The sequence below is a fragment of the Balaenoptera borealis genome, assembly GCF_965194805.1.
Source record: "Balaenoptera borealis genome assembly, chromosome: 12".
NCBI lineage: Eukaryota > Metazoa > Chordata > Mammalia > Artiodactyla > Balaenopteridae > Balaenoptera > Balaenoptera borealis.
The window spans coordinates 87738131-87764639 of NC_138869.1; the positions used below are offsets into that span (position 1 = coordinate 87738131).

Below are 26509 nucleotides of genomic sequence, written 5' to 3' on the forward strand. Positions count from 1 at the left end.
AAGTTGGCCGACCTTCGTTTTAATAAGCTGAGAGATTCTTAAGCACGCTGAAGTTTGAGACTACTAGCATAGAACATGGCTGGATTTCGACTTTCAATGCCTCCTTTTATCATAAGCTGGTTCCCTTTTATGTTATTCAGTAAACTATTCTTGTCAAGAACCCAGTCATGACATCTTGTACTGTATTTAAAATAGTGCAAGGCACTTTGAGATTCTTTAGATAACACTTTAAGAATTTTGATTCATCCTGCAGTCTTTTAAAGCCAACAAGATATTTCCTCTGTACATTATCCTAATGACCGAAGTAGAGGCGGGAAAACGCTTCCTTTTCTTTGAGGAATAAGCCCAGAACCAATTCTGTGGGCGGGGAAGGGCGGGGCAGGCGAGGGAGGCAGCAGTCTATTGTCCAATCAAGACGCGAGGGTCCATATATATATTGGGACGACTGGCTCCTCTTACTACTGTTAAGTAATTGGCGCTGTCTGTGCATGGCTCGCACTAAGCAGACCGCTCGCAAGTCCACAGGCGGTAAGGCGCCGCGCAAGCAGCTGGCCACCAAGGCGGCCCGCAAGAGCGCGCCGGCCACGGGCGGCGTGAAGAAGCCGCACCGCTACCGGCCCGGTACGGTGGCCCTGCGCGAGATCCGCCGCTACCAGAAGTCCACGGAGCTGCTGATCCGCAAGCTGCCGTTCCAGCGGTTGGTGCGCGAGATCGCGCAGGACTTCAAGACCGACCTGCGCTTCCAGAGCTCGGCCGTGATGGCGCTGCAGGAGGCGTGCGAGGCCTACCTGGTGGGGCTCTTCGAGGACACCAACCTGTGTGCCATCCATGCCAAGCGCGTCACCATCATGCCCAAGGACATCCAGCTCGCCCGTCGCATCCGCGGGGAAAGAGCTTAAATCTTACACCGTCTCCTATTAATATACCTCATCCGAAAAGGCTCTTTTCAGAGCCCCTCAACTGTCACCAAAAAGGAACTGTTCATTTTAGAGGATACATGTTACCCCCAAAAGAAAAATGGCAGGAGGGTTTTGATGAAATAGCTGTTGTGGGCCTAATTGTTACTGTCACTTCAGTGCTGCGTATTTGGAGATTAAGCTGCAGACGGAGGTTACTGTATTCTGTGCTCCTAGTCAGCCTATCGAGCTGTTTCTGGGAAAGCATCCTTAAAGTGACAAAACCATTAAGCCTTTGGCTACACGAAGCGACTGAAGGAAAACTGGCCCATACCTTGCGAAAGTTTATTGGTTTCTGTGGATAATTGTGTAAATGGCAAATAAAGGGTTTTTTTTGTTTGTTTTTGCCAAGTACCCTAGCTCCTTGACTTCAGAAAATGTGCCTCTTGCCTTTCTGTTGCAGAAAGAAATAGTGGTCGAGGTTCAAGCCTCACAGCTGCCAATTACTACTAGCTGTATAATATTTGCCAAATTACTCATCTTCTCTCTGGGACTCACCTAGAACAGCTGTAAAATGTAGCAGACGAATTAGTTTGTAGGGCATGCTTAGATTAGTTCCTGGCACTTAAATGCTCAATGAATGTTAGCTCTTTTTATTATGCTCCTCTCCTGTAAAGCATGACTTCCCCCAACCCCCTTCCCAAATTTTCTGAAAGTTTTGTGATTGAAAAAGTGGGAAATACTTGGTTGGAACATTTTCTTGTTAAAATCTCCTTTTCTTTAGATCTCGATTTGCATAGTCCTGAAAGAGGCAGGCCTATAGCAACACACCATGAACTGTGTCTGTGAGAAGGAATACAAAACAGCAAAAGAGACAAATAGTAAATATTTTAGGTTTTGCAGGCAACATATAGTCTGTCACAGTTTTTTAAAAATACAATTTAAGAGGCTTCCCTGGTGGCGCAGTGGTTGAGAATCTGCCTGCCAATGCAGGGGACACGGGTTCGAGCCCTGGTCTGGGAAGATCCCACATGCCGCAGAGCAACTAGGCCCGTGAGCCACAACTACTGAGCCTGCGCGTCTGGAGCCTGTGCTCCGCAGCAAGAGAGGCCGCGATAGTGAGAGGCCCGCGCACAGCGATGAAGAGTGGCCCCCGCTTGCCACAACTAGAGAAAGCCCTCGCACAGAAATGAAGACCCAACGCAACCAAAAATAAATAATAAATAAATAAATAAATAAGTATATATATTAAAAAAATACAATTTAAAAATAGAAAAACTCAGCTCGACGGCCATACAAAAATAGGCCACTGTCTAGATTTGGCCATAGTAGGCTATAGTTTCAACTCCAGGAGCTCCTGAAGAGATGAAGTGTATTGGCCTACAGTTTTTCACAGGAGAGAATTGACTGTTGATTGCATGAGAGATCCTAATCATCACCCCATCCAGGCACAAAATGCTGTCCATGCCTCCCCCTCCCACCTCCCAATAAATAGCAAACTTCATCCTCTATTCCACTTCCTGGTCATTGCCTCAGTTCCCTTGGATGTTAATGTTTTCCTGAATTCTCTTAAACTTCTATAACCTCCAGTCCCTTAAGAGCCAGTCCACACTTAGTCAGTGGCCAATTATTTCACTGGAAGATACAGGTCTATCTTCACTTAAACACACAAAAATATCCATACTGATGTCCTACAAAAGAGGGTGTTTTGACCGTGCAATTTGTTAAATGTTGATGGAGGTAAGGAGTTTGAGAGCATTGGGAAAAGCACCGTGAAAGAGGGACAAAGTCCCACGCCATCTAAACAGTTTGCGCTTTCGAGGGCTACTGGAAGCCCTTGAATAATTTTTAGCAGGTTTCAGGGTTTTTTCTAAAATACATTATCGGGGCTAAGCATTTTTCTTTGTTCTTACTTTATTGGATTCGCTTAGGTATTAAGGAGAGAAAGCATCTCAATCAAAAACAAACCAAATTTGTTTGAATGCAGGTCATTGGATCCTGTAGCCAAAGCAATTTCTACTCCTCCTGGAAGAAGTCACTTTGGCAACAGAACTTTTCCTAGCGGCAAAATCCCATTCTCTAAAGACATTGGCACGTGGAAACTCCTTGGGAGGCAGAACCGGTTTTTAAAGTAAGATCTATATGGTTAATTTTGGGCTGTAGGCAACCAGCTGTCCTGCGCCTGTGTTACTTGCCGCAGTTTGAAACAAAGTTTATGGCAAAACCACGGAACCTATTGTCTTTCCTCTTGCAAAAATCAAAGGCCGAACTTAGGGACAAAGCCTTTTAAAAGACGGTCACTTGATATTTAGTAAAAATTTATTGCAACATGCAACTAACTAGCTCGATGCCTTACGCCCGATAGACACATATGAAAAGCTGAAGGGATTTTTAAAAATATCGTTCATTAATTGCGCGTGATTCATAAAAACACAAACAAGTATGTGAACATGGAGGCTGTTTTCCTCCTTTGGAGCTTCAAAGAGTCAAATTCTGTACCATTGTTTTTAGCATTTAATCAAATTTTGGGACTAACAAACACAATTTGGGAGTCCAACCACGAGAGCCGGCTGCCTGAGGGCGGTGGATCGGACGCTCCACCAATCACAGGGCAGCACCGGCTTATATAAGCCCCGGGCCCGAGCAAGGTAGCATTGCAAAACTTGCTCTTTGGGTTTTGAATCTCTCTTCTTCTAGCAGTTTTTCCCATCGCCATGTCGGAAACCGCTCCTGCTGAGACGGCTGCTCCGGCGCCGGTGGAGAAATCCCCTGCCAAGAAGAAGTCTACTAAGAAATCCGCGAGCGGTGGCGCGGCTAAGCGCAAGGCGACCGGCCCCCCAGTTTCCGAGCTGATCACTAAGGCTGTGGCCGCCTCCAAAGAGCGCAATGGCCTTTCTTTGGCAGCGCTCAAGAAGACACTGGCAGCTGGCGGCTACGACGTGGAGAAGAACAACAGTCGAATCAAGCTGGGTCTCAAGAGCCTGGTGAGCAAGGGTACCCTTGTGCAGACCAAGGGCACGGGTGCTTCCGGATCCTTTAAGCTCAATAGGAAGGCGCCCACTGGGGAAGCCAAGCCGAAGGCCAAGAAGGCGGGGGCTGCTAAAGCGAAAAAATCTGCAGGGGCCACCCCTAAGAAGCCCAAGAAGGCTGCGGGAGCGAAGAAAGCGGTGAAGAAGACTCCCAAGAAGGCGAAGAAGCCCGCAGCCGCTGGCGTCAAAAAGGTGGCCAAGAGTCCCAAGAAAACCAAAGCCGCGGCAAAGCCGAAGAAGGCTGCTAAGAGCCCCGCGAAGCCTAAGGCAGTGAAGCCAAAAGCGGCGAAACCCAAAGCCGCCAAGCCTAAGGCAGCAAAACCCAAAGCTGCAAAGGCAAAGAAGGCGGCTCCCAAAAAGAAGTAGGAAGTTGCCGCTTAAGAAGCAAACCCCAAAGGCTCTTTTCAGAGCCACCCAGAGATCTCTGAAAACAGCTGTGCACTGAGTAACGTATATATTTTATTCTCGGCCGCTCGCCAAGAAAAATTGCCCTCTACTTCCACTCAATATTTTCACCTTTTCTCCTGCTTGGAACTCAAAGCAAAAAACATGATATTCTTTTTAAAATACAACACAGTTAGAAAATTTGATCTTCTGGATCCAGTAACCTCTGCAAAATTGTCCACAAACATGTTAAATGTGAGTTGCTGACCATTTAAAGACATTTTGGTTCCTGGGTGTTTGGCTACAAGGAACTTTTTAAAGTTAAAAAGCCCGCGTCACGTTCAGATAGGTCAACTGTTTGTTCAAATGGTAGACGATTTTATTCCGGTTTATGAGCCACCTAATTCACTGCACATTGTTTTAAGCTCAACAAAAGATGACTTCTTAGACATCTATTTTTAATTTGATGTTGCAGGAATCAAGGCACAGAGCAGAACCTTAGCACTGGCAGAGGTCGAGTTACTGCAAATAGGCCGAGAAAAAAGTGTCTTCAGGGGCCCTTAAAGATAGATACTTAGATTGATTTTGCACCTTGACACTGCACTCACTTCCTTACTAAAGCTCTTGATTTCTTCCTGACATTCCGAGGACCATGACCAGGAGTTCGAAAAGTGGCTCAAACTGCTTGCCAAATTAATTACATTAATTTCTTTTCCCCAGGCAGTAATGACAATGGAATTAAGTGAAACTACTGTCGCAGCTCCTCTGCAGAAAAAATAGGTGGCTCTGAAAAGAGCCTTTGGTTTCGAAGGCGTTGCTCTTGAGGCCTTACTTGCCCTTGGCCTTGTGGTGGCTCTCGGTCTTCTTGGGCAGCAGCACCGCCTGGATGTTGGGCAGGACGCCGCCCTGAGCGATGGTGACTTTGCCTAGCAGCTTGTTGAGCTCCTCGTCGTTGCGGATGGCCAGCTGCAGGTGACGCGGGATGATACGCGTCTTTTTGTTGTCTCGGGCCGCGTTGCCCGCCAGCTCCAGGATCTCGGCCGTCAAGTACTCCAACACCGCCGCCAAGTACACCGGTGCGCCGGCCCCGACACGCTCAGCGTAGTTGCCCTTGCGGAGCAGGCGGTGCACTCGTCCCACGGGAAACTGGAGCCCGGCGCGAGAAGAGCGGGTCTTGGACTTGGCGCGAACTTTGCCTCCTTGCTTGCCACGTCCAGACATAATGCAGTATTTTAAAAGCCTACGCCAGAAGCAACTAAGGGAAAAGAAGAAAAACGCATATTTTATAGCTGCAGCTGGGCGCGAAAAAGGAGCTATTCCATTGGGCAAAGTAGTAATTCCGTTTTAAAAGAGGACGTGTCGGTCCTTTAAATGCGCGTTCTGATTGGACAAAATTGATAATGACGTCATTACCAGTATTCGCCAATCAGACATAGAACTTTACTAAGTCTCATTTGCATATGCAGTTGTAAATAAAACGGACTCGCCTCGCGCATTGTTCAGTTGTTGTTTCTCGAGGATTTTGTTAACCTCTCTTCACCATGCCTGAGCTTGCCAAGTCCGCTCCTGCCCCGAAAAAAGGCTCCAAGAAGGCGGTAACCAAGGCTCAGAAGAAAGACGGCAAAAAGCGCAAGCGCAGCCGCAAGGAGAGCTACTCCGTGTACGTGTACAAGGTGCTGAAGCAGGTCCACCCGGACACCGGCATCTCGTCCAAGGCCATGGGCATCATGAACTCGTTCGTTAACGACATCTTCGAGCGCATCGCGGGCGAGGCGTCGCGTCTGGCGCATTACAACAAGCGCTCTACCATCACTTCCAGGGAGATCCAGACGGCCGTGCGCCTGCTGCTGCCCGGCGAGCTGGCCAAGCACGCCGTGTCTGAGGGTACCAAGGCTGTCACCAAGTACACCAGCTCCAAGTGAGCCACTGGCTGCAAAACAGTTGATCAGCTTCCGTCACATCCAAAGGCTCTTTTCAGAGCCATCCACGCTTTCCAAAGAGAACTGGCACTTAGTTTAAACAGCTTTAGAGGTCGACAAAAGCAATATTAATCTGAAGCTTTTAGTAAATGCTGCTTAATTTGTGCAACAAGTTAGATTTTGGGTTTGTGGTATTTCCAGTAAGATGATCTGACAACAAGTTGTACATGTTACAGCCATCACCCAAAACGAATTTTATTGTGCTTATTTCACTTACCGTCCAGCTCAGCTTTACGCTGAGGATCGATCTTTGAGTAAGTTAGTGGCTAGCAAATTTCAAATGCTCTTTAACTGTAACTGAACGTTTACTTATCTTACATCATTTTTCAGTAGTCATACACTTGCCATTCCATGCCCTGACCCTCCCCATGCTTTATAAATATCACCCCAAAAAATGAATTAAAGGAAAACAAGCAGTTTGTGTCCCCTTTAGATTTTTCATGTAATTTGATCCTGCTGCATTATTCTTAACTTTTAATGTTTCACCCCTTTTGGGAATGGCATTTCTGTTCACTATTATTTTCACATGGTCAAATTTTTTAATTGGGAAAAAGAATTTAAGAGTATCAGTTTCTTTTCTAAGTCAGCTCCACATTTCATCTCACTCTGTTTCCTCTTTACCTTTTTTCCCCTTGTAATAAGGGAGAAATTCTAAATGAAAAGGCAGTCTTTGAGACCTGAAGGATGGCATTTTTCTCCAAGGGGGAAGCGCAATCTCCCGGTGTTTAGGCCCGTATTTCAGAGCTAATTAGGCATTCTCAAGAATCAGTGGGGAAATATAAGTCCCAAACATGCTACAGACTATCAGATATTAAGATGGTAAAAACCCAACATCTTTACTGTTTTTCTAGATATTATTCAATCTTTTCCCATTAAAAGACAGGAGGACTTGTGCTTCTGGGAATAGAAAGCACAAAACTGGGGCTGAACTTATGAGCTCAGGAGCAAAGGAGAGTTAAGCCAAAACTGTAGACAAAAGCCAGTGATTGCCTTCCCTGTAGCCTCAAAAAGGTCACTAGAAACATGCAGAATATTTATGGAGTTTAATATTAGTTCATTTCTTTACTACATCAATTAACATTGAATATGAAATTAGAATTGTTATTGAGGTAGTGAAGACATGACTAATATTAGGCCTAGAAAGATACAGTTATTTCCTGAAATGCACCATATAGCTGTTCTCCATTCTGTTTCTGTTAAGCCCCAGTTCCTCTAACATCTAAATCCTGCCTGTCCTGCAAAGCCAATCCCAAATCTAATCGCCTCTCTGATTATTCCAACTTGCATCGTTTTACCTTCTTGAAGTTTCTCCAGAGTTGTTTTCCTTTTTATTTCAATCTCTCCCACACACGTACACCCTGTCTATATGCAAGCCAGGACCTCCCAGTCTTTCCTATATCTTTATGCCTTTATCTCCATTAGACCTAAGAAGTGTGATTTATTTCTAGAGTATTCTTTCAGTATTTAACATTTTATTTTACAATTTTTTTTTTTTCTTTTGGGCCGTGCCATGGCCTGTGGAATCTAGATATCCGACCACTGCATTGGAAGCACAGAGTCTTAACCACTGGACCGCCAGAGAATTCCCTTATAATTCATTTTTAATCAACATTACCTGTGTCCACTGTTATGATTGGCCTATGGGACCTACACTTGCAATTAGGAGACCAATTCCTAAAACATTTGCCACTTACTTTAAGAGGCCAAGATTTTGGCTTCTCTGAAACACAGTTTCCCTATCAGTAAACTGGGGATAACAGCAATTCCTAGTCACATGACTACTGTGAGGATCAGTGAGACTGCTTTGTGAATGTCTAAGAATTATTATGCACATATTTTGTATATATTAAAAAGGAATCTTATACATCTATTTGGCATTTGAAAGGCTTAAGGTCATCTTCATTTATGAAACTGAATCTCAAAGTTCAGCCGGTACAGTGTTTTCTAGTTCATTTTTTCTTTCAATAAATATTTGTTGAGCATATATTATGTCCCATAAACTCTTCTAGGTGCCAGAAATATATCAATGAACTAAACAGAAAGGAAGTCATGCACACATAGAGTTTATTTTCTAATGTGGGAACAGACACGCACATAAAAAAAAAACAGCAACAAAAGAATGTCAGAAGATAATGAACATTAAACATTTGGGAGGAAAACAAAGCAGAAAAGGAAGATAAAGAATGGTTTTGTATCTTCCATTTTAAATAACATAATCACAGAATGCTCCTCAAGAAGGTGAAATTTTAACAAAGATGAAGAGACAAGGGAGTGGCCACTAGGGAAGATTCTTCTAGGCAGAAGGAAGCAGGAACAAGAGGCCCCGAATGTATATGTGGGGTAAGGGGGAAATACCCGGTGTTAGACAAGGGACAGCAGGTGGCCAATGTGACTGGGACTGAGGTGGCAAAATAGCTGGAGGTGGGAAACAGTGCTGGGAACGGGGCCTTCCAGAATGTGTAGGACCTTATATGACAGTATAATGGCTTTGGATTTCATTCTTATATGTTTCAAATTCTTAGTAGCTGCAGAAAGCTGTGGGTTTTGGGTGATCAGCTGTGACTCATTTTGACCCCTGATCCTGGACTTCAAAAGGACAATGGGCATGGTGCTCTGTGTGGAAGTGTCATTTTACTTCTTTGCTGAAACCTCTCAGAGAAGTCAGAGAGAAGGACTACCAGGCCAAGTCAGGGCATCAGGGACCCCAGAGAAGTACCAGACGCTTCCTTACAGATATAGGAACTCCAGGCCTTTTACTCCCAACAGTTACTTTTTTTTTTTTTTTAAGTGGGATGAATATCAGGAGTCCCACTTTTTTTTTTTAAATTAATTAATTTATTTATGGCTGTGTTGGGTCTTCGTTTCTGTGCGAGGGCTTTCTCTAGTTGTGGCAAGCAGAGGCCACTCTTCATCGCGGTGCGCGGGCCTCTCACTATCGCGGCCTCTCTTGTTGCGGAGCACAGGCTCCAGACGCGCAGGCTCAGTAATTGTGGCTCACGGGACCAGCTGCTCCGCGGCATGTGGGATCCTCCCAGACCAGGGCTCGAACCCGTGTCCCCTGCATTAGCAGGCAGACTCCCAACCACTGCGCCACCATGGAAGTCCCCCAGCAGTTACTTTTTGTTCCAGAATAGTCCTCTTCTCCACAGCCTCCTGAACTGAGCAAATTCCTGTGAAAGAATCACCAATTTTGAATCTGTTTCCAGTTGGGGGTCACCAGGGACCACACAAACAAGAGCCACTGACAAATAAGGATGTCTTTCAAACATCAAACCCATACCTACCATTTAATACGTGCATCCACTCCTGAATCTTAACCTTTCTGCAACTTCTTTAGCTTTTTCTGGCCTTATTTCCACCCTTGTCTCAAGCCAAGAGAGCGAAATCTCTCATATTTCTTCTCATGGTACATTATCCATGTAACTAGGTAATAATCAAAGGGCCACTCTCACTTTTACGTTCCTAGTTTCTCACTCCTCTTGTGTCCAGTGGTTCCCAATTTTAATCATGCATCAAACTTGCTGGTAGAACTTTGAAAAAATATATTACTGCAGAGCTTTGCCCCTAGAGATTCTGATTCAATATATCAGAGGAGGGGCCTGGACATCTGGGGTATTTGAAATTCCCCAGCTAATGCTGATGGCTATGAGGATTGAGAGGCACACTCTTCTGTGCCAACTGTGGGAAGTAGCCTCTAAGATGGCACCTAGTGACCCCTACTTTCTAATATTGGTGCCCTTCCCACATTGCTCCAGCGTTATGGTCAACAGGATATGACAGAAGTAATGGTATGTCACTTTCAAGATTCGATAAGGGACTTCCATCTTGATCACTCCCACTCTCTTGGATCACTTGTTCCAGAGGAAGGAAGCCAGCCCTTGTCATGAGTAACCTTATAGAGATATCCACATGGTGAGGTACTGAGGCCTCCAGCCAACAGCATTCTAAACAAGCTTTTTCTTGGACTTTAGAAGCTCCAGTCCCAGTCAAGCCTTTAGAATCTAAGGTTTAGATGACCTGATTGCAGCTTTGTGAGAGATCTTGAATCGGACTACCACCTAAGCTGCTCCCAGATTCCTGACCCTAAGAAACTCTATGAGGTAATAAATGTTTGCTGTTTTAAGCTGCTCAATTTTGGAATAATGTGTTACCCAACTTATTTAGTTGATAATATACCAACTGAAACCTTAGCGATCCTTTCTTTCAAGGTCAAACCTTGTTATACCTCTTCCAAGAAACTTTCCCAGATTGCCACATTCCAGAATAATATTACTCCCTCCAAATTCCTACAGCAGTTAATATTAAATAGTTTGATGTAATAATAATAAATATTAATTATATTACATTTTATTTATACAATTATACATAAGTAGTGTTATATTAATGTTATATAATTTATATAACATATAGATCTATAATTTATATAGAAGTATAAAATATAACAATAGTGCCATTTTGCCATTTACTGGTTTATGACATTGCTTATTTTATTCAGTATTGTTCAAACTTCAGTTATTTGAGTTCCACTTTTATGATTTTTTCTTTTTTCTGTATCAGGGTGCAATCTATATTATTGTTTACTTAATATTTTTAAAAAATATATTCTTTAGGGGAATTCCCTGGCAGTCCCGTGGTTAGGACTCTATACTTTCACTGCTGTGGGCCCACGTTCGATCCCAGGTCAGGGAACTAAGATCCTGCAAGCAGGGCTGCTCGGTCAAAAAAGAAAAAAAAAAAAAGAAGTGAAATCAATGTATTTTAAAAGACAACCATAGTGGAAAATTCCTGCTTCTGACCATGAACAGAATACAAGTATAAAACAATATGTAAATATGTAAATATATGTATATATTATTCAATTTCAGTTATATGCTATTTGCTGCCTACTATTTTGAGTCTGAAACTTGTTCTTTGTTATGAAGTTGAAAGACTGGGGAAGGGGGCAAGGATTAACAAGTGTTTGCAAGGCCTTAAAGATCTGCTAGCACCAAATTAATGCTTTCCCAGTTACTTAATCAGAAAGATTTAAAGAGAGTAGAAAAGAGAATGATATTTTCACTCTCTGTTTCAACATTTTAAACACCAAAGTCCACATACTACTTATGATAATTTTCCATGCCCCCAGTGATACTTAGTACAGATCTGAGAAAATACTGGTTAATTAATGTACTATTTAATTGAGCCACTATTATATGTCTAACTCAGGAAATATAAAGCTATATGACCCAGGGAAGCTCACTTTGTGGTGGAACATTTATTAAATTACACTTATTTTTATTTCTCATATTATTTAATAATTATTTTGTTGAAAGAAAAAAAAATCTATGTAATGTCTTTTTCATAGTAACTTTTATTTGTGCACCTCACCCGGGTCCCAAGAATACACTTGGAAGCAGGGTACATCATCTCATAAAATCCTTCTAAGAACTGGGGCCTTATTATTATCTCCATTTTACAGGTAATCAGAAGAATCACAGTGTTAGGCTGCACCCTGTAGGCCTGCAAGTCCTGTAATTGCCCAGCCTCGAGACCAAAGAAAATGCCTGGAGACAGCAACAGAGACATCAATGGTTTATTGAACAGGGGATCTTACATGTCTGAAGCAAAGTTCTAGAGTGACTCCCCACTCTGTACCAACAGCAGACAGGACATGGCAGCAGTCTTCATGGTGGGGGTTGGGTGGGGGGTGTATCAGTATACCAGTTATAGGGGGGACTGATGTCAGGTGGGCTCATCAGTTACCGGGGAAACCAGCAGAGGAGGACATCCCTCACTGTCCCTTTGGTTAACAACCATCAAGGGGGCAGATATTTCTCTTTAATAACCCAGCATGCTGGAGCCGTTCTGTTCTAAGAATCAGAAAAATTTCTGGTTGGAGCTGGGGCAAGCACTTAAGCAGATACTGATAAGCTCTATGATTAAGAGGAAAGGTCAGTCCTGTGACTAGGGTGAGGTGAAGCAGGGACTGTTCGATCAGGGGATGTACAGAGAGCAAGAGAACAGCCATCTTGTGTGGCCTGATCATACACACAGGCTCACTGAAGCAGCATCCAAGATAACCAGCTAACAAGTACTGGGCAGAACTTCAGTCACAAAAGGTTTTCCAGGGCCTATGTTCCTTCCACCTGTTTAGGCTGCTTTAGAGTAGGTTCTTTACTAATTCAGATTATAAGAATGACCTTCCTTTGGTGCTCTATTTGTTTTTGCTATTTTCAGCATTTTATTCCCATTCATGTATTTCTCTTGCTTATCTCCAGTACATCTGGAAGTTCTTCATTTCGTTTGCTCTAATATTTTGTCATTTGAGGGATTATTGAATGTCAGAGTTTACGTCATGGCTCTTCACTCAAGGATCTGCCCTCAAGCAGTAAACTGTACAGCACTTACATCTTGCTTTTGGCATATAGGGGAAAAAGTCACAGTAGTTATTGGCTGTCATTTATTAAGTGTGTACTATCTTTGGATACTGTGCATTATCTAATTTATTTTTCCAATCAAATGAGGTAAGTGCTAGTGGTATCTTTGGTCTACAGCTAAAGAGACAGAGGATTGGGATTGTAACATTATAGTAACATATTGGCTGCTTTGTTAGTTTGCTACAGCTGTCATAACAAGGTACCTCAGTCTGGGTGGATGAAAAAACAGAAATTTGTTTTCTCACTGTTCTGGAGTCTAGAAGTCTGAGATCAAGGTGCCAGCAGGGCTGTTTCCTTCTGAGGGCTGTGAGGGAAGGATGGGTTATAGGCCTCTCTCCTTAGCTTGTAGACAGCCATCTTTCCCCCTCTATCTTCACATGTGTTCCCTCTGTACTTGTCTGCATCCAAATTTCATCTTCTTAAAAGGACATTAGTCATATTGGAGTAGGACCTACCCACTTTTCAAGGACCTCATTTTAATTTAATTACCTCTTTAAAGACTCTATCCCTAAATATGGTTACATTCTGAGGGTTCAGCGAGGCTGGGGGAGGCAGATAAAATTCTCCCCATAATAGCTGCCTTCCTTTAAATAGAACAGCCCATAGAAATCAGGGGTGTATGACTCCCTTCCCCCGGACTAGGCCTAGTTTTGGTTCTTTGGAATGAGGAGGACAAAAGAAACTAAGAATAAGGATAGGTTAATGTTTAAACGTCTACTTTAAAAATAACTACATTGTATCTATTGCAAATAATTAAACAGCATTCAGGTCTCATCCACAGTGATACTTCAGCCTTTCACTTGGGCAAACCTGGATTGCTGACCCTCTGGGAGAATGAGTATAAAGTGTCTTCCCAGGGGGGCTGCTGCTTCAGGGAGAGGCCTCTTCTTGTCTATTTCATTACTGCTTTCAAGGCAGAAATAATGGTCAGATAAGAGATATAACAACAACTCCATGTCTCACATGGCGCAATTTCAGTGGGCAGGTTTCTCTCTGCTCCTTGGTGGCACAAATTTCCAACAATTGAAATACAGGGTGTCTGCAAGCATTGTGTGAGTATAAGTTGCAATTTTCAAACACTGTCTTCTGGAAAAGTTACAGACGGAGTTTAGTTTGTCTTAATTTCAGTACTATAATCAACAGGCAGACTTTGCTATACATGCTTGTTTCCCACAGGAAAGGCAAAAGTTGTTAATTGTGCAATGATGATAGGGTAGAGCAATGATGATAGGGTAGAGCTATAGGATCCTCCAAAGAGAATTTTACCTGTATTCTCCAAGAAAAAAAAAAAAAAAATTGCCTTTTTTTTTTTTTCCTGTTCTTGGGAACAAGAGGGAGAAACTTTTTTTTTTTTCAAATAAAGAATGGCATCTTTTTCACTATTAAAACAAATACGAATGGGTCATCTCCATTTGTTTTGAAAGAATTTAGTTTGATGATAACAAAAGACCACAAAATCTATCATTTGTACACTGATGGCTACTACCATGAGGTTTATAAACTGATTCTGTCACTGATCCTCTAGCTATTTAGACAAAATACTCCCCTTCTCTGTGCATCGGTTTGTTCATCTAGAAAATGGGTATGGAATGAGAGTGGCCTTAAAGTTCTATTGCAGACTATCATCTTCCTACATAGGATGGACTGAGGTCCAGGACACTGGAGCAGCAGGGCATGGTGCAGATGAATGGTATATATTCTTCTATATTTTTTAACTCCATCAAATTACAACTTAAAAATTATTGAAAGTCATGATTTGTGGTTTGTAGAGGTCTATGTTCCATGGTGTGGTCACTGTGAAAATTTAACACTAGGCTTGAAGGTAGCAACAACTACAGTCTGATGTAGCCTAAGGAGATAAGCATCCCACCTTAAGAAGTCAGGATGTTGTTCAGGGATTTCCCTCCACCAAGATTTTGGATCCAACAAAAATGTATCAGAGGATTGTCAGGATGGCAGAAGCGGAGAATCCATAGTAGATGTCATTCTGAGTACTCTGATGAGGTTAATTATTCTGATGACTTCAGAAGGATCCCTTCTCAAGCACGAAGTGATGGATGTAGTTCTGGAAAACAAGGCATAAGTGAAAGTTCAAGGAAAAAAAGATGTGACTGAAGAGATGGTAGCTTTGATAAAAATGTCCTTGACAGTGAGGTGAAGGTGTTTGAATGTTAAGCTCGTTGGTGTGGACACTGCAAAAAAATGGAGCCAGAATGAAATGCCTAAACTTCAAGAGATTTGACTCAAATATAACCTATACTTTTTAAGGTATATCCTATTACCATTTACTGATAAGGTATTGCAGTTAATCTCTGTGTGTTTAAATTTTGGGCTTCACAGACACTTCATAAAAGTTATTGATTTCTTCAAATTTATAAACCTGATTTCTTGAACCAACAATACAGTGTTTAGTCTCTTCCTCTAGTCCTGTGACTAGTATTTATTTACATTCAATTTACCATCTCACTTCTTTGATCATGAACAACTAACCCACTATGGCAACTGATGTGCTAACTTGAGCATTGTTAACAAGAACTTGAGTTATCACTGGACCGGAGGGTACGCCTGCAGTGACCCATATCAATTTTACACAGCTGCATTTTAAAGATTTTAAGGATTGGAAGTCCTAGAGTAATTTATGGATTGACATTTTTAAAAAAATTTAATGAATACTATACCTTGATCCTATGTCCAGTAATAGTAGACTAGGCAATTCAGATAAATCCTGATGCTTAGAACAACTAGAAAACATCTGATTGAAGGGTCAGGCAGCTAACAAGAAAATGAATTACAGAGCCAAGAATCAGAAAAAGAAGAAAGCCCAGGGTACTAGGCAGCTAGAAAATAAGAAAGGAAGAAAATCTCCATATACTATTGTGGAATGATCTTCAGGATATATATTTTAAAGGAAAAAAAAAAAAAACAAACCCAAGATAGAGAAAATTGTGTGTAAGATGTTACTGTTTATCTAGTAGAGGGGTACTGGGACTTCCCTGGTGTTCTAGTGGTAAAGAGTCCGCCTTCTAATGCAGAGGAAGCTGGTTCCATCCCTGGTCAAGGAACTAAAGATCCCACATGCCAAGAGGCAACTAAACTGGCGTGCCACAACTACTGAGCTCGCACGCTTCAACTAGAGAGCCCGCGTGCCGCAAACTACAGAGCCCACGCGCTCTGGAACCCGCGCCACAACTACAGAGCCCACGCGCCCTGGAGGCTGTGCGCCACAACTAGAGAGAGAAAACCCGCACGCCACAACTAGAGAGAAGCCTGCACGCCGCAATGAAAGATCCCGCGTGCCGCAACTAAAACCCGAGGCGGCCAAATAAATAAATATAAAATAAATATTAAAAAATATATATAATAGAGGGGAACTAAGAATACACAAATGTATGCTTATAATTAACAAACAAATAATGGGATGTTAAATCACAACATTAAAAATTGTTACCTGTAAGATGAGAGAGGCTACAGGCTAAAGGAGAAAGACCTCTTTGAACATACCTTGATTTGACCTTGGAACTATGTAAAAATATTTTATGTAAGGATAAGGTTAAATTTTAAAAAGCCAAATCCCTAAACATAACAGCAAAATGAAGCAAATGGATCTGTGTATTCAGATGGTAGCATAAGTACACAGGAAATTATTTCCAAATAATTTGAAAAACAGTAAATCAAACAGTCCTAGTGTGACATAATTATTAAGGCAGCAGTTCTCAAAGTTTTTGACCCATGCACGTTTTAAAAGTATTGAGGATCCAAAGAATTTGTGTTTCTGTATGTTACTACTATTGATATTTACCTTATTAGAAGTTAAAACTGAAAGAATATTTGTTTTATTAATTCATTTAAAAATTACAATAAACCCTTTTCAACATACATATTTTATGAAGAGAGCTATATTTTTCAAAATTAAAAAATTAGTAAGAAGATTAGTACTGTTCTATATTTTGCAAATATCTTTTAAATAAGTTTCAGGATAATTGTGAAAATAATTTTAGATTCACAGACCCATTAAAAGGATCTCAGGGACCCGCAGGGGTCCCCAGACCACAGTTTGAGAATCACTGCCTTTGGGACAAAGAGAAGGCTAACATTTTATTTATTTATTTAGTAACCACATTGTTGGTGGTAGTGTTGGGGATGGCTGTGGCAGAAGCTGGTACACAGGATAATTTGAGAATGCCTTGGGAATTAGTGTTTGGACTGATTTCCAACAATGGCAATCATTAAAATGCAATTTGCTCTCCTGAAATTTTATTGAACAAAGCATCAGCGAGTTTCTCAGGGAGCTATTTTTTGAGACTTGATCCTATAGCATTGCAGGAGGTGGAGTTTCCCCTAATATAAGTACAACAGAACCTTAAGACTGCAAAGCCAGGCACTTTCTGGAGAAGAAGATGCTCATCTCAGTGACATGGGGCACAAAGACTTGGGAAAAGATGAATAGTGAGACACACCAGGTAAACTTCTTATTCAGCTCATCGTAGTATTTGTTCCAATTGCTTATTATCATGGATTCATGGCTTTTTATATGCTGAATCTATTCCAGTAAACAACAACAACTGTTCTGTTTGTTTAGTTTTAATTCTCAAGTTAGCACTACTTACACCGTGGGGATTCTTTCAGGCTTTCTTGCCACTCTCATCTTAACTCTCTTTATTGTTACTCCAAACATGGGAGATCATCCTTGCTTTCAGTCAGCATGATGTTCTAGACCCATCAGGATTTCCCTTGTCTCAAAACTTGTAATCAGTTCCTCTTCAAGGAATTTAGTTTCTTGAATAGAGGTGGAAATCTCCACACCAGGGTTTATGTTAGACTGTTTTGCGTGATGCACCTGGCTGCATCAGATGACTGTGAGAACACTATGATGACAGACTAAAAACCCTGTTTTTAAAGGCTAAGTGCCTGTTATTCTTTTCACAGAAAGTCCTTTATCTTGTCCCCGAATAAATTTTTTTTTCAATCAAACTCACTTTTCTTCTTGAGCTGATAGCTTCACTCTTCTCTGCCATATAAAACATCACCTCACCAAGGTTAATTTACTAGATTTTGTATCTAAACAACGTGTTTAAAAAACAGTATTATTAAAAATTTTATAAAGCATACAATGGACTTTTATCCAGGTATATATTTCTAAGATACACATAATACATTAGTAATTTTAATATTTCACTTTGAGCTTTTGGGAGAATTAATATAGTCCACAGCTCATAAACATGAGGATGCTCTTACTATGTTTTCTTTCTGCAATGCATTGTTGCAAATGATTCTCCCAGTCATTATCATCTGTACACCAGTTATTTTAAAAGAAAATGAAATTTTAATTTTCCCAACACTTTCCACTTTCTGATTATTCTATTAATTCCATTAAATATAATAAAAATATAATAGAAATTAAAACTTAATATATACGTATACATGTATAAAGTGTATCCTGGCTAATGGAATGGTATAGCTAAAAATCTCAAAGGTTTGGCTCTATACTCTCCATCTCACTGCTGTTCTGTACCAAGAGCCTAAAATAATCAGACACTAGACAGTCAATGCTTTTATATCTTTTGTCACCCTCTTGGAGTAAGAGTGTTGGAAAAATTGAAATATAACATATTTTAGTAATGTGTGTATAAATAAAACATTTTATGTGTATATTATATGTATATGCATAAATATATGTACATATACATATATGCACACACTCATATTATGGTATAATTATTTTAATTGCAGGCAGCACTGAATTTCAATTTCTTAAGATTTTTAGTCAAATACAGCTATTTGGCCAAATACAAATACATTAAAACATACAGAGTATCTTAATATTTCACTAGTTTATTTTCAAGATATCAGTTTAAAATAAATGTTGGGGAAGAAAGAGTAAATTAAAACGAAGCTACAATCAAATTAATATCAAGAATTATTTTTTAGGGGCTTCCCTGGTGGCGCAGTGATTATCCGCCTGCCAATGCAGGGCACACGGGGTCGAGCTCTGGTCCGGGAAGATCCCACATGCCGCGGAGCAACTAACCCCATGCACCACAACTACTGAGCCTGCGCTCTAGAGCCTGCGAGCCACAACTACTGAGCCCGAGTACCACAACTACTGAAGCCCGCGCGCCTAGAGCCCATGCTCCTCAGCAGGAGGGGCCACCGCAGTAATAGGCCTGTGCACCGCAGCGAGGAGTGGCGCCCTCAGGCCGCAACTAGAGAAAGACCACGCGAAGCAACAAAGACCCAACACAGCCAAAAATAAATAAATACAATGAGCATCTGAGGTAGTATTTGTTGGCCTTATTCCACACATGAGGAAAATAAGGCAAAAAAATAAAATAAAATTAACTTAGCAATGTTATGCACAAAAAATATTTCTTTAAAAAATTATTTTTTAAAAGTCCAGTGTTACATTTATACAATGTCACGTCCCAAATTTGAGTGGGATATTTTTATACAGTTCATATTCTCAAAACACTGTTCCACAAGAACCAACTGGTAGAAGACACTGATATATTTGAGCTATATTTTAGGTGCAACTCCAGAGTCACATCACATATACATATTCCTAGTATTAAATGAGGTGTAACTTTATAGTTTTCTTTTTGTTTTTCTTGGACATGTGCAAGTACTTTAGAAAGTTATCATCATTGAACATTTATCATTTTATGCATGAATGGGCCATGCCTACACTCTCAATTTTATATCCTATATTATTTTCACAATTAAAGCAGACATGATATAAAAAGTCATTTTTTAAAGAATTAAAACATATTTTAAAAAACCCTTAATTTATTAATGGATATTTTTCTTCATTCTAAGCACATGAGGAAATCCTCTGGGAAATATTTTGTCTGTATGTTTTATTATAACCTACATTCAAATTATTCTTTTTAATATGCTTAATATAAAAAGTCAGAAATTTGAAATTATAAATCACCTAGAAAAAATAATATAATACACTTTGCACAGATGTAGGTCATACTTATTATTAATTCTGAATGTAAGCCCTTAAGCAAAGATTCAAAGTAGTTTCCCCATCGCAAGACTTTAGTCCTTAAGACTTTTCATGGCTAGTCACTCATTTGTCTTGGCATATTGCAAATTAAACATATTAGGTCACCTATGCATTTTCATATGCAATATGAACAAATGGTAATTTTTGCATCAAGTGGTCACTTTGTAGAATAACATACTTCTTTGGGAAGCATTTCCATGCTGATTCCCTGTAAAGACTAAAATAGTTTTAAATATGCCATTCATTCCTAAGGGCCTAAAATGAAGAGATGGGTTTTGGTTTCCCGAATTGAGGATAGGGGAACAGCCCTTCTCTATTTTTAAAAAATTTATTCCGATTAATAGAGAAACAGTAAATGCAAGTGACATGCAGAAAGAAAGCAAGCATGGAGCGGATCCTCACAGTAAAGGCAGGAGTAGGACCTAATCCCTCCCATACAGAGGAATTTCACTCAGAGAAATTAGGGAGTGGACAAAATGGCAGAGTTCTTCCCACAAAGCCGCGTGGCCCAGAAATCTCCCAATTAGGATAGACTCAAGAGGGACACCGTTGGTAAACTTCAAACTGCGCGCGCAGCGTCTGCATTGGCTATCGATAAACGTGGCACCTGGTTGATGTGTGCGATAATTTGAATTGGATTCTCACTTCCATTTGCTTTTCTTCTGCCTTTCTAACTTAATATTTGGCAAACCCAAACCCAGGGAAAGGGGAGGAGAGACAGCACCCCTCCCCAAAGAAAACATAAGTGAATAAAACGATTTGTACCTTCCTTATTGTGTGCCAAGCAATTCATTAGTCAGGTACGTACACGTTAAAATTAAGGATGGAGCGCTCAAGCCATTGTTAGCAAAATCTTTTGCCGGGTTCAAACTTAAAGGCGAGAGGATTTTCCTTTGGGACAAAGTGCATTTTGTCTTCTTCACTACGTTTGTCTGATAATGAACCTCACCCTTCTCGACATAAAAACATATAAAAATGTCTCGAGTATTGCTGCAGCACCACCTACATTGTAGTGGAAGTAATTTCTAACAAGATGAAAATGAGGAAACGCGAACAGAAGGAAGACCAAATGAAGACAGAAAAGATGACCATCTGCAAACCAAAGAAAGAAGCCTCAGAATAAACCAACCCTGCTGACAGCAAATCTTGGCCCTCTAGCTTCCAGAGCTGCGAGAAAATAAATCTGTTGTTTAAAGACAAAAGAAAAAAAAAAAAAGAAAAAGAAATCGCGGAACTTGTTATACTTTGCACCAAATAAGAAACACCTGCTGTATAAAGTGAGTGCCACTTCTCTTCAGAAGATTGAGTGGCTCTGAAAAGAGCCTTTGGGGTGTGGGGCCTAGCCTTACCGCTCGCTCCGCTGCGGCCTGGCTCATTTGGAGCTGGTGTACTTGGTGACGGCCTTGGTGCCCTCGGACACGGCGTGCTTGGCCAGCTCGCCGGGCAGCAGCAGGCGTACGGCCGTCTGGATCTCCCTGGAGGTGATGGTAGAGCGCTTGTTGTAATGCGCCAGGCGCGACGCCTCGCCCGCGATGCGCTCGAAGATGTCGTTAACGAACGAGTTCATGATGCCCATGGCCTTGGACGAGATGCCGGTGTCCGGGTGGACCTGCTTCAGCACCTTGTACACGTACACGGAGTAGCTCTCCTTGCGGCTGCGCTTGCGCTTCTTGCCGTCCTTTTTCTGAGCCTTGGTTACCGCCTTCTTGGAGCCCTTCTTCGGGGCCGGAGCAGACTTGGAGGGTTCAGGCATGGTGCGGAATTAACTGCCAAACAGTTCAAAAAAAACAGGAAGAATGAGAACAAAGCTGAGTTCTCTTCCTTCACAGCTTCTTAAACAAAGGAGGCAGTGAGTAAAGTCGAGCGTCTGATTGGTGGTGAATCCTGGAAACGTCACGTAACAGTTTTGTCCAATCAAAATAAGTGTATTTCAAAATCCGATTTCATTGGGTTAAGTAAAACTAGTTTTTGCCAATAGTACACCTTCATTTTCGCGCCCAGTGAAAACTATAAGTAGGGTAGCTCTCGCTGTATCTATTCAGACCTAACTCGTATTGGTGGGTTTTTACTTTTAGTATGTCTGGACGTGGCAAGCAAGGGGCCAAAGCTCGCGCCAAGGCCAAGACTCGCTCCTCGCGGGCCGGGCTCCAGTTCCCCGTGGGCCGAGTGCACCGCCTCCTTCGCAAGGGCAACTACTCCGAGCGAGTCGGGGCCGGCGCGCCAGTGTACCTGGCGGCGGTGCTGGAGTACCTGACGGCCGAGATCCTGGAGCTGGCGGGCAACGCGGCTCGCGACAACAAGAAGACGCGTATCATCCCGCGTCACCTGCAGCTGGCCATCCGCAATGACGAAGAGCTCAACAAGTTGCTGGGTAAAGTCACTATTGCTCAGGGCGGCGTTCTGCCGAACATCCAGGCGGTGCTGCTGCCCAAAAAGACCGAGAGCCACCACAAGACCAAGGGCAAGTAGAAGTCCGTCGTTCTTTGCAACTCAAATCTTTCCAAACCAAAAGGCTCTTTTCAGAGCCGCCCACCGTATCAACAAAAGGAGCTGTGCTTTCAAAGTCACATTGTTTTGGAAAGCAAGAGTCTGTTGAATATTAATCTTATAACAAAGTTTGGCTAAGTCATTTACATCTAGGTCATTTCCCCCAGAGTACCTTAATTGCCTTCCAAAAAGTAAAACATTTGCTTACATAATTTAGGTTAAACTTATGAGCAAAATTAACATCCTTGTGATTCCTCTACAGGGGCAAATGTCCATCAGACAAAAAACAGCACCATACGACTTTGGCCTACCTTCCCTTCTAATTCAATTCAGTCTTACTGCGCACCACACACCCTCCGAAATGGGAATAGAGTAGTAATCCAGATAGGTAAATTACTTGTTTAAAAGTAACTTCAGGCAGAGAATACATTTCATAATGGACTGTTTACATCAATGATGGTGAAGTAAAGGCGGTATGGAACTGCATTAGGAAGAGGGTGTGCCTTAACAAATAGGAAAGGTCGATTGTAAATCACTTATCAGGTTCTTATAGTCCTAGTGCTGTCAATGATTTTTGCTTCCCCTTTCCCCCACCATCATCGCTCTCACCTTCTCTCAGATCACCAAGTCACCCTAGCTAGAGAGGGCCTTCAATTCCTCTCCACATCAGCTCATGTGTAGTTTTCCTTATGAATACATTTTAATGAAAATGAATTTCTATGGCATTCCTAGTCCATTGGAATAGGTTTTCTGAGTCTCCTGAAATATTTGTTTTATACACACACACACATACACACACACACACACACACATACACACGCACACACCAGGCCCCCTGCAGTAGAAGCGCCGAGTTCTAACCACTGAACCGCCAGGGAATTCCCAGTATATCCTATATTTCAATCTGAACTGCAATCACATGTAAATAATATTCCTTGGAATAAAAGTGACCTCAGCAATCACAAACAGGACGTAAATGTTACCTTTTTTCCCTTTTCTTTTTGGCTTCATTATTTGATGTTGGAAGACCCGAATCCTGATTTCAGTGAATCTAATTATTCAATTTTTCCCTCTTAAAAACTCATCTGCGGGACTTCCCAGGTGGTCCAGTGGTAAAGAATCCGCCTTCCAATTGAGGGGACGCGGGTTTGATCCCTGGTTGGGGAACTAAGATCCTACATGCCACATGCTGCTGGACAACTAAGCCCGCGCGCCGCAACTAGAGAGAGAAAACCGGCACGCCACAACTAGAGAGAAACCCGCGCGCCGCAACGAAAGATCCCGAGCACCGCAACTAAGACCCAACGCAGCCAAAAAATAAAAATAGATAAATAAATTAAATAAATTTAAAAAAGAAAGTCATCTGCATTACTTGAGTTTGTATATTTTAAACAAATATATCTCAGAAGTAGAACTGTCAAGTAGAGTAAATGATACAGCTCCAAGGAAGGCCTATGAGTTCTTTCAATTTTTAATAATAAAATATGCTGTTGTTATTATTATTGATATTGATCATGCAATTACTAACACTTGCTTCATTGCATCATTCTATTCCCCATGGCAAGAACCACCACATTGTTAAAATAATGCCTTTACAATTATTGATGTGGTTTTGATTGATAAAATCAATGAACTTATAATCAAATAGTTGATAAATGAATATAAATTTTTGTTTTAAATAAAATAAAATATTCAAGTGTGATATGTCATTGCTTATAATTCCACATGTTAACTGAGTTTTTTAAATTAATGGACTATTAACCCAATTTCATTGGGTAAAGCACGTACTGTTCTTTACTATCTACATAATCAGAAAAAAAGTAAAACTTGTATTTAAAAATGGAGATAACAAACTTTCCAAAAATCTTGCCAAAATAATTTAGATATTTCTAATTTCAATTAGATGCTGAAGAACTTTTTAGGACTCCATAGTTTATACTGTAAAGTTGTTTTCATAAGAGGTACAGTTCAAGTTTAGTAGCACAAGATTTATGAAAGTATTATTTAAACTTTATTCCTGGAGTTGGTCTTCCCATTAATTTTCCTTTCTGCAGACTCTGGACTACCATGAAAGAACCTAACAGTATCTTCCCATATTAGATTTGTTGTGTATTGTCGGGGAGCAAGGATTTTCCTCTACCCTTCTAAGGTTCTTTTAGCTGGCCTAATCATCAAATTGACATGAGATAGATTAACAGGAGAAAATCAAATTTAATTTCATACATACAGAAACCCCACATACCTGAGAAATTCAAAAACAGAAAGGTAAAATGAGGTATATATGCCATCCTGAGCTAAGGAATGGCTTAGTGGCTTCCAAGCACAAGAGGATAATTCACATGGACAATAAGAGGGAAATCAAATATTGGGTAATTAGTTTGCCCTGCCATGCAGCTGGCTCACTCAGATAAAATTTTTCTCAGGTAATAATTCTCATAGTGGGAAAGACCCCCAATTCAAATCCTTCTAAGTAGTTAAGGGAGGGGCAGAAGTTTATCTTGAGATTGCAGGATCTCAATTGCCTTTACCTCAAAATAATCAATGTGCAAATGTGGCACATTTTGGGGAGCTCATTCTGAACACTTTTGGTATCTTATCCATTAGTGTACAAATTCCCTTGGAGTGGAGACTGGGTTTTATTCATATTTGCATATCCCCAGACCCTAGTTCAATGACAAGCCCATAAAATATAGTCAAAAAATTCTGTTAATTTTATAATAATAAAAATCCTTATAAAGTAAATAAGTGATATAAATAAAGGCAAAAAAGAAGTTGAAAGTTAAACAAGGATGAGATCACATGGAGGAAAATGTAGGGATTTTCAAATGAATAACTTCAAAGTAGCTAAACTGGAGGAAGGAGCCTAAAGATCAGAGGGATCCAACGAGCAAAGATAAGTTGTAAAGAGTTACACTGCCTTTTCACTTCATGATATTAATTTATCTGGAAAAAAATTGATCTGCATGACCTTATTAATTTGGTGTACCTCCTACTTCCTTCTCCAGTCTAGCAACAGTCTCAGATTTAAATAAATGCAACTGATGTTAATGAATATTAATTACCCGGTGGAATAATGAAGATACTGAGTGATTTTGGGGACCAGTAACTTGGAAGAGGGCAGGGACTCTGGACAAGGGGCAGACACTGAGTACAGAGAATTAGGGAGCCTTCAACAATACAAATCTCTGAGGCTCCCAAACAATGCCTTTCCCCTAAGGTTGTTTTTTGTGGTTTTTATAAATTTCTCCTCTTCCAGACCTTTATCTATGCTTACTATTTCAATTGTTTATATGAAAACATTAGTTTCACTGGTTCTGTGGCTGAGACCCTCCTGTAATAAAAAAAAAAAACCAACAGACTAACAAGAGAAAAACAAAGTTTAATACTGTGTACGTCTCATGTATACATGGAATAAACAGAGGGGAACTGAGTAAAACTCCCAGAAGTGGCCCGAACCGCCACTTCAAATATCATCTTCAGCTAAAGACAAAAGACGTGGGGGGGGGGTGGCTGTTGTAGGAGGTGACCTGGAAGAGCACAGTAAACAAGGGGAGGCCGATTAAATCCTGCACCTTCTCCATTGGTAAGTTTCTTGTGAGTTATCTTTCTCTTCCTGGCGCATTGAGTGAGACACCCTTACAAATGGAGATTTCTCATATAAATGTAAATTTCCCTTAAAAAGGGGTGAATTCTATTCTGTTTTTAGAGCTTCTCCTGTGTCTGCTTTTTCTCAGAAACAGTCCGCTCAAAATAATCCTTATGCTAAAGGATATTTGGGAGTGGCGTATTCTGCTACCCTTCATTAGAAATGTCAGTATAGTATATACCCAAGTATAGTGAAGAAGTAAATTTTTCTTAAATGGAAAAAAAATGATTTATTAAAAAAAAAACTGGCTGCTAGGGAGTTGGTTAAAACTGTATTAAAGAGCATTCATAAGAATAACAAGCAAACATAAAAAATGTATTTTCTCTTTAAATAAGAGAAATTGGTTAAAATGTATTCAAAGAGGTTCCAAAATGCCATTTGCGGCATTGCATACATTTTCTTTGAAAGAATATGTGCTTTTATCTGTTCACCAAAATATTGATACGAAATTAGCTACCAGCAATGATCTATGTGTGGTGAGATAACGAGTTTTGCCCTTTTCCACAACATTTATGTTTTGCGTTCGCATTCAAAAGCAATTGTTAAAGCCTTAAACACGGTAACAAAATAGTTACCACCGTGTGAAACACAGTACAAAGGAACAAAAAAGGCTTTGTTTTCTTTTTGGTCAAATTCCCCTCCCCCCCTCCCGGGGCGGGACTT

General features: G+C 41.0%; 5 protein-coding genes and 1 pseudogene across 8 annotated transcripts; 4 read left to right on the forward strand and 2 right to left on the reverse strand.

Annotated features, from left to right (window-relative positions):
• Window positions 1-470: 470 nt before the first annotated feature.
• Window positions 471-1299, forward strand: LOC309607910 (histone H3.1). The gene has a single exon (XM_082347062.1). The coding sequence runs from the start codon at window positions 489-491 to the stop codon at window positions 897-899; it is 411 nt and encodes a 136-aa protein (XP_082203188.1). The 5' UTR covers window positions 471-488; the 3' UTR covers window positions 900-1299.
• A 959-nt stretch (window positions 1300-2258) lies between these two features.
• Window positions 2259-4339, forward strand: H1-5 (H1.5 linker histone, cluster member). The gene has a single exon (XM_082347037.1). It carries the CDS (start codon window positions 3611-3613, stop codon window positions 4289-4291), a length of 681 nt encoding a protein of 226 aa, XP_082203163.1. The 5' UTR covers window positions 2259-3610; the 3' UTR covers window positions 4292-4339.
• A 698-nt stretch (window positions 4340-5037) lies between these two features.
• LOC309607915 (histone H2A type 1 pseudogene) lies at window positions 5038-5535 on the reverse strand (annotated as a pseudogene). The gene has a single exon. The product of its transcript is annotated as a histone H2A type 1 pseudogene (transcript).
• Window positions 5536-5828: 293 nt separating this feature from the next.
• LOC309607919 (histone H2B type 1-L) lies at window positions 5829-11700 on the forward strand. The gene has a single exon (XM_082347071.1). The coding sequence runs from the start codon at window positions 5851-5853 to the stop codon at window positions 6229-6231; it is 381 nt and encodes a 126-aa protein (XP_082203197.1). The 5' UTR covers window positions 5829-5850; the 3' UTR covers window positions 6232-11700.
• A 144-nt stretch (window positions 11701-11844) lies between these two features.
• Window positions 11845-21466, reverse strand: LOC309607918 (histone H2B type 1-N; the record flags this gene model as incomplete). Its single annotated transcript, XM_082347070.1, has 2 exons — window positions 11845-14769; window positions 21063-21466. The coding sequence occupies one exon, from the start codon at window positions 21464-21466 to the stop codon at window positions 21086-21088; it is 381 nt and encodes a 126-aa protein (XP_082203196.1). The 3' UTR covers window positions 11845-14769; window positions 21063-21085.
• A 190-nt stretch (window positions 21467-21656) lies between these two features.
• On the forward strand, window positions 21657-26475 carry LOC309607907 (histone H2A type 1-D-like). 3 transcript variants are annotated; one of them, XM_082347057.1, is made up of 2 exons: window positions 21657-22174; window positions 23302-26475. In XM_082347057.1, exons 1-2 carry the CDS (start codon window positions 21790-21792, stop codon window positions 23334-23336), a joined length of 420 nt encoding a protein of 139 aa, XP_082203183.1. In that variant the 5' UTR covers window positions 21657-21789; the 3' UTR covers window positions 23337-26475. The 3 variants fall into 3 exon arrangements, with proteins under 3 accessions (XP_082203183.1, XP_082203184.1, XP_082203185.1); XM_082347058.1 differs by having other exon boundaries at window positions 21657-22184; window positions 23302-26474; XM_082347059.1 differs by lacking the exon at window positions 23302-26475 and adding an exon at window positions 22463-22590 and having other exon boundaries at window positions 21657-22184.
• The last annotated feature ends 34 nt before the right edge of the window (window positions 26476-26509 follow it).

Bases quoted from the DNA above. Each gene is read 5' to 3' on its own strand.
- LOC309607910 (XM_082347062.1), top strand. From the start codon at position 489: ATGGCTCGCACTAAGCAGACCGCTCGCAAGTCCACAGGCGGTAAGGCG.
- LOC309607907 (XM_082347057.1), top strand. From the start codon at position 21,790: ATGTCTGGACGTGGCAAGCAAGGGGCCAAAGCTCGCGCCAAGGCCAAG. The intron at 22,175-23,301 runs GCAAGTAGAAGT...GGGACTTCCCAG, and splicing joins GAGCCACCACAAGACCAAGG to GTGGTCCAGTGGTAAAGAAT.
- H1-5 (XM_082347037.1), top strand. From the start codon at position 3,611: ATGTCGGAAACCGCTCCTGCTGAGACGGCTGCTCCGGCGCCGGTGGAG.
- LOC309607919 (XM_082347071.1), top strand. From the start codon at position 5,851: ATGCCTGAGCTTGCCAAGTCCGCTCCTGCCCCGAAAAAAGGCTCCAAG.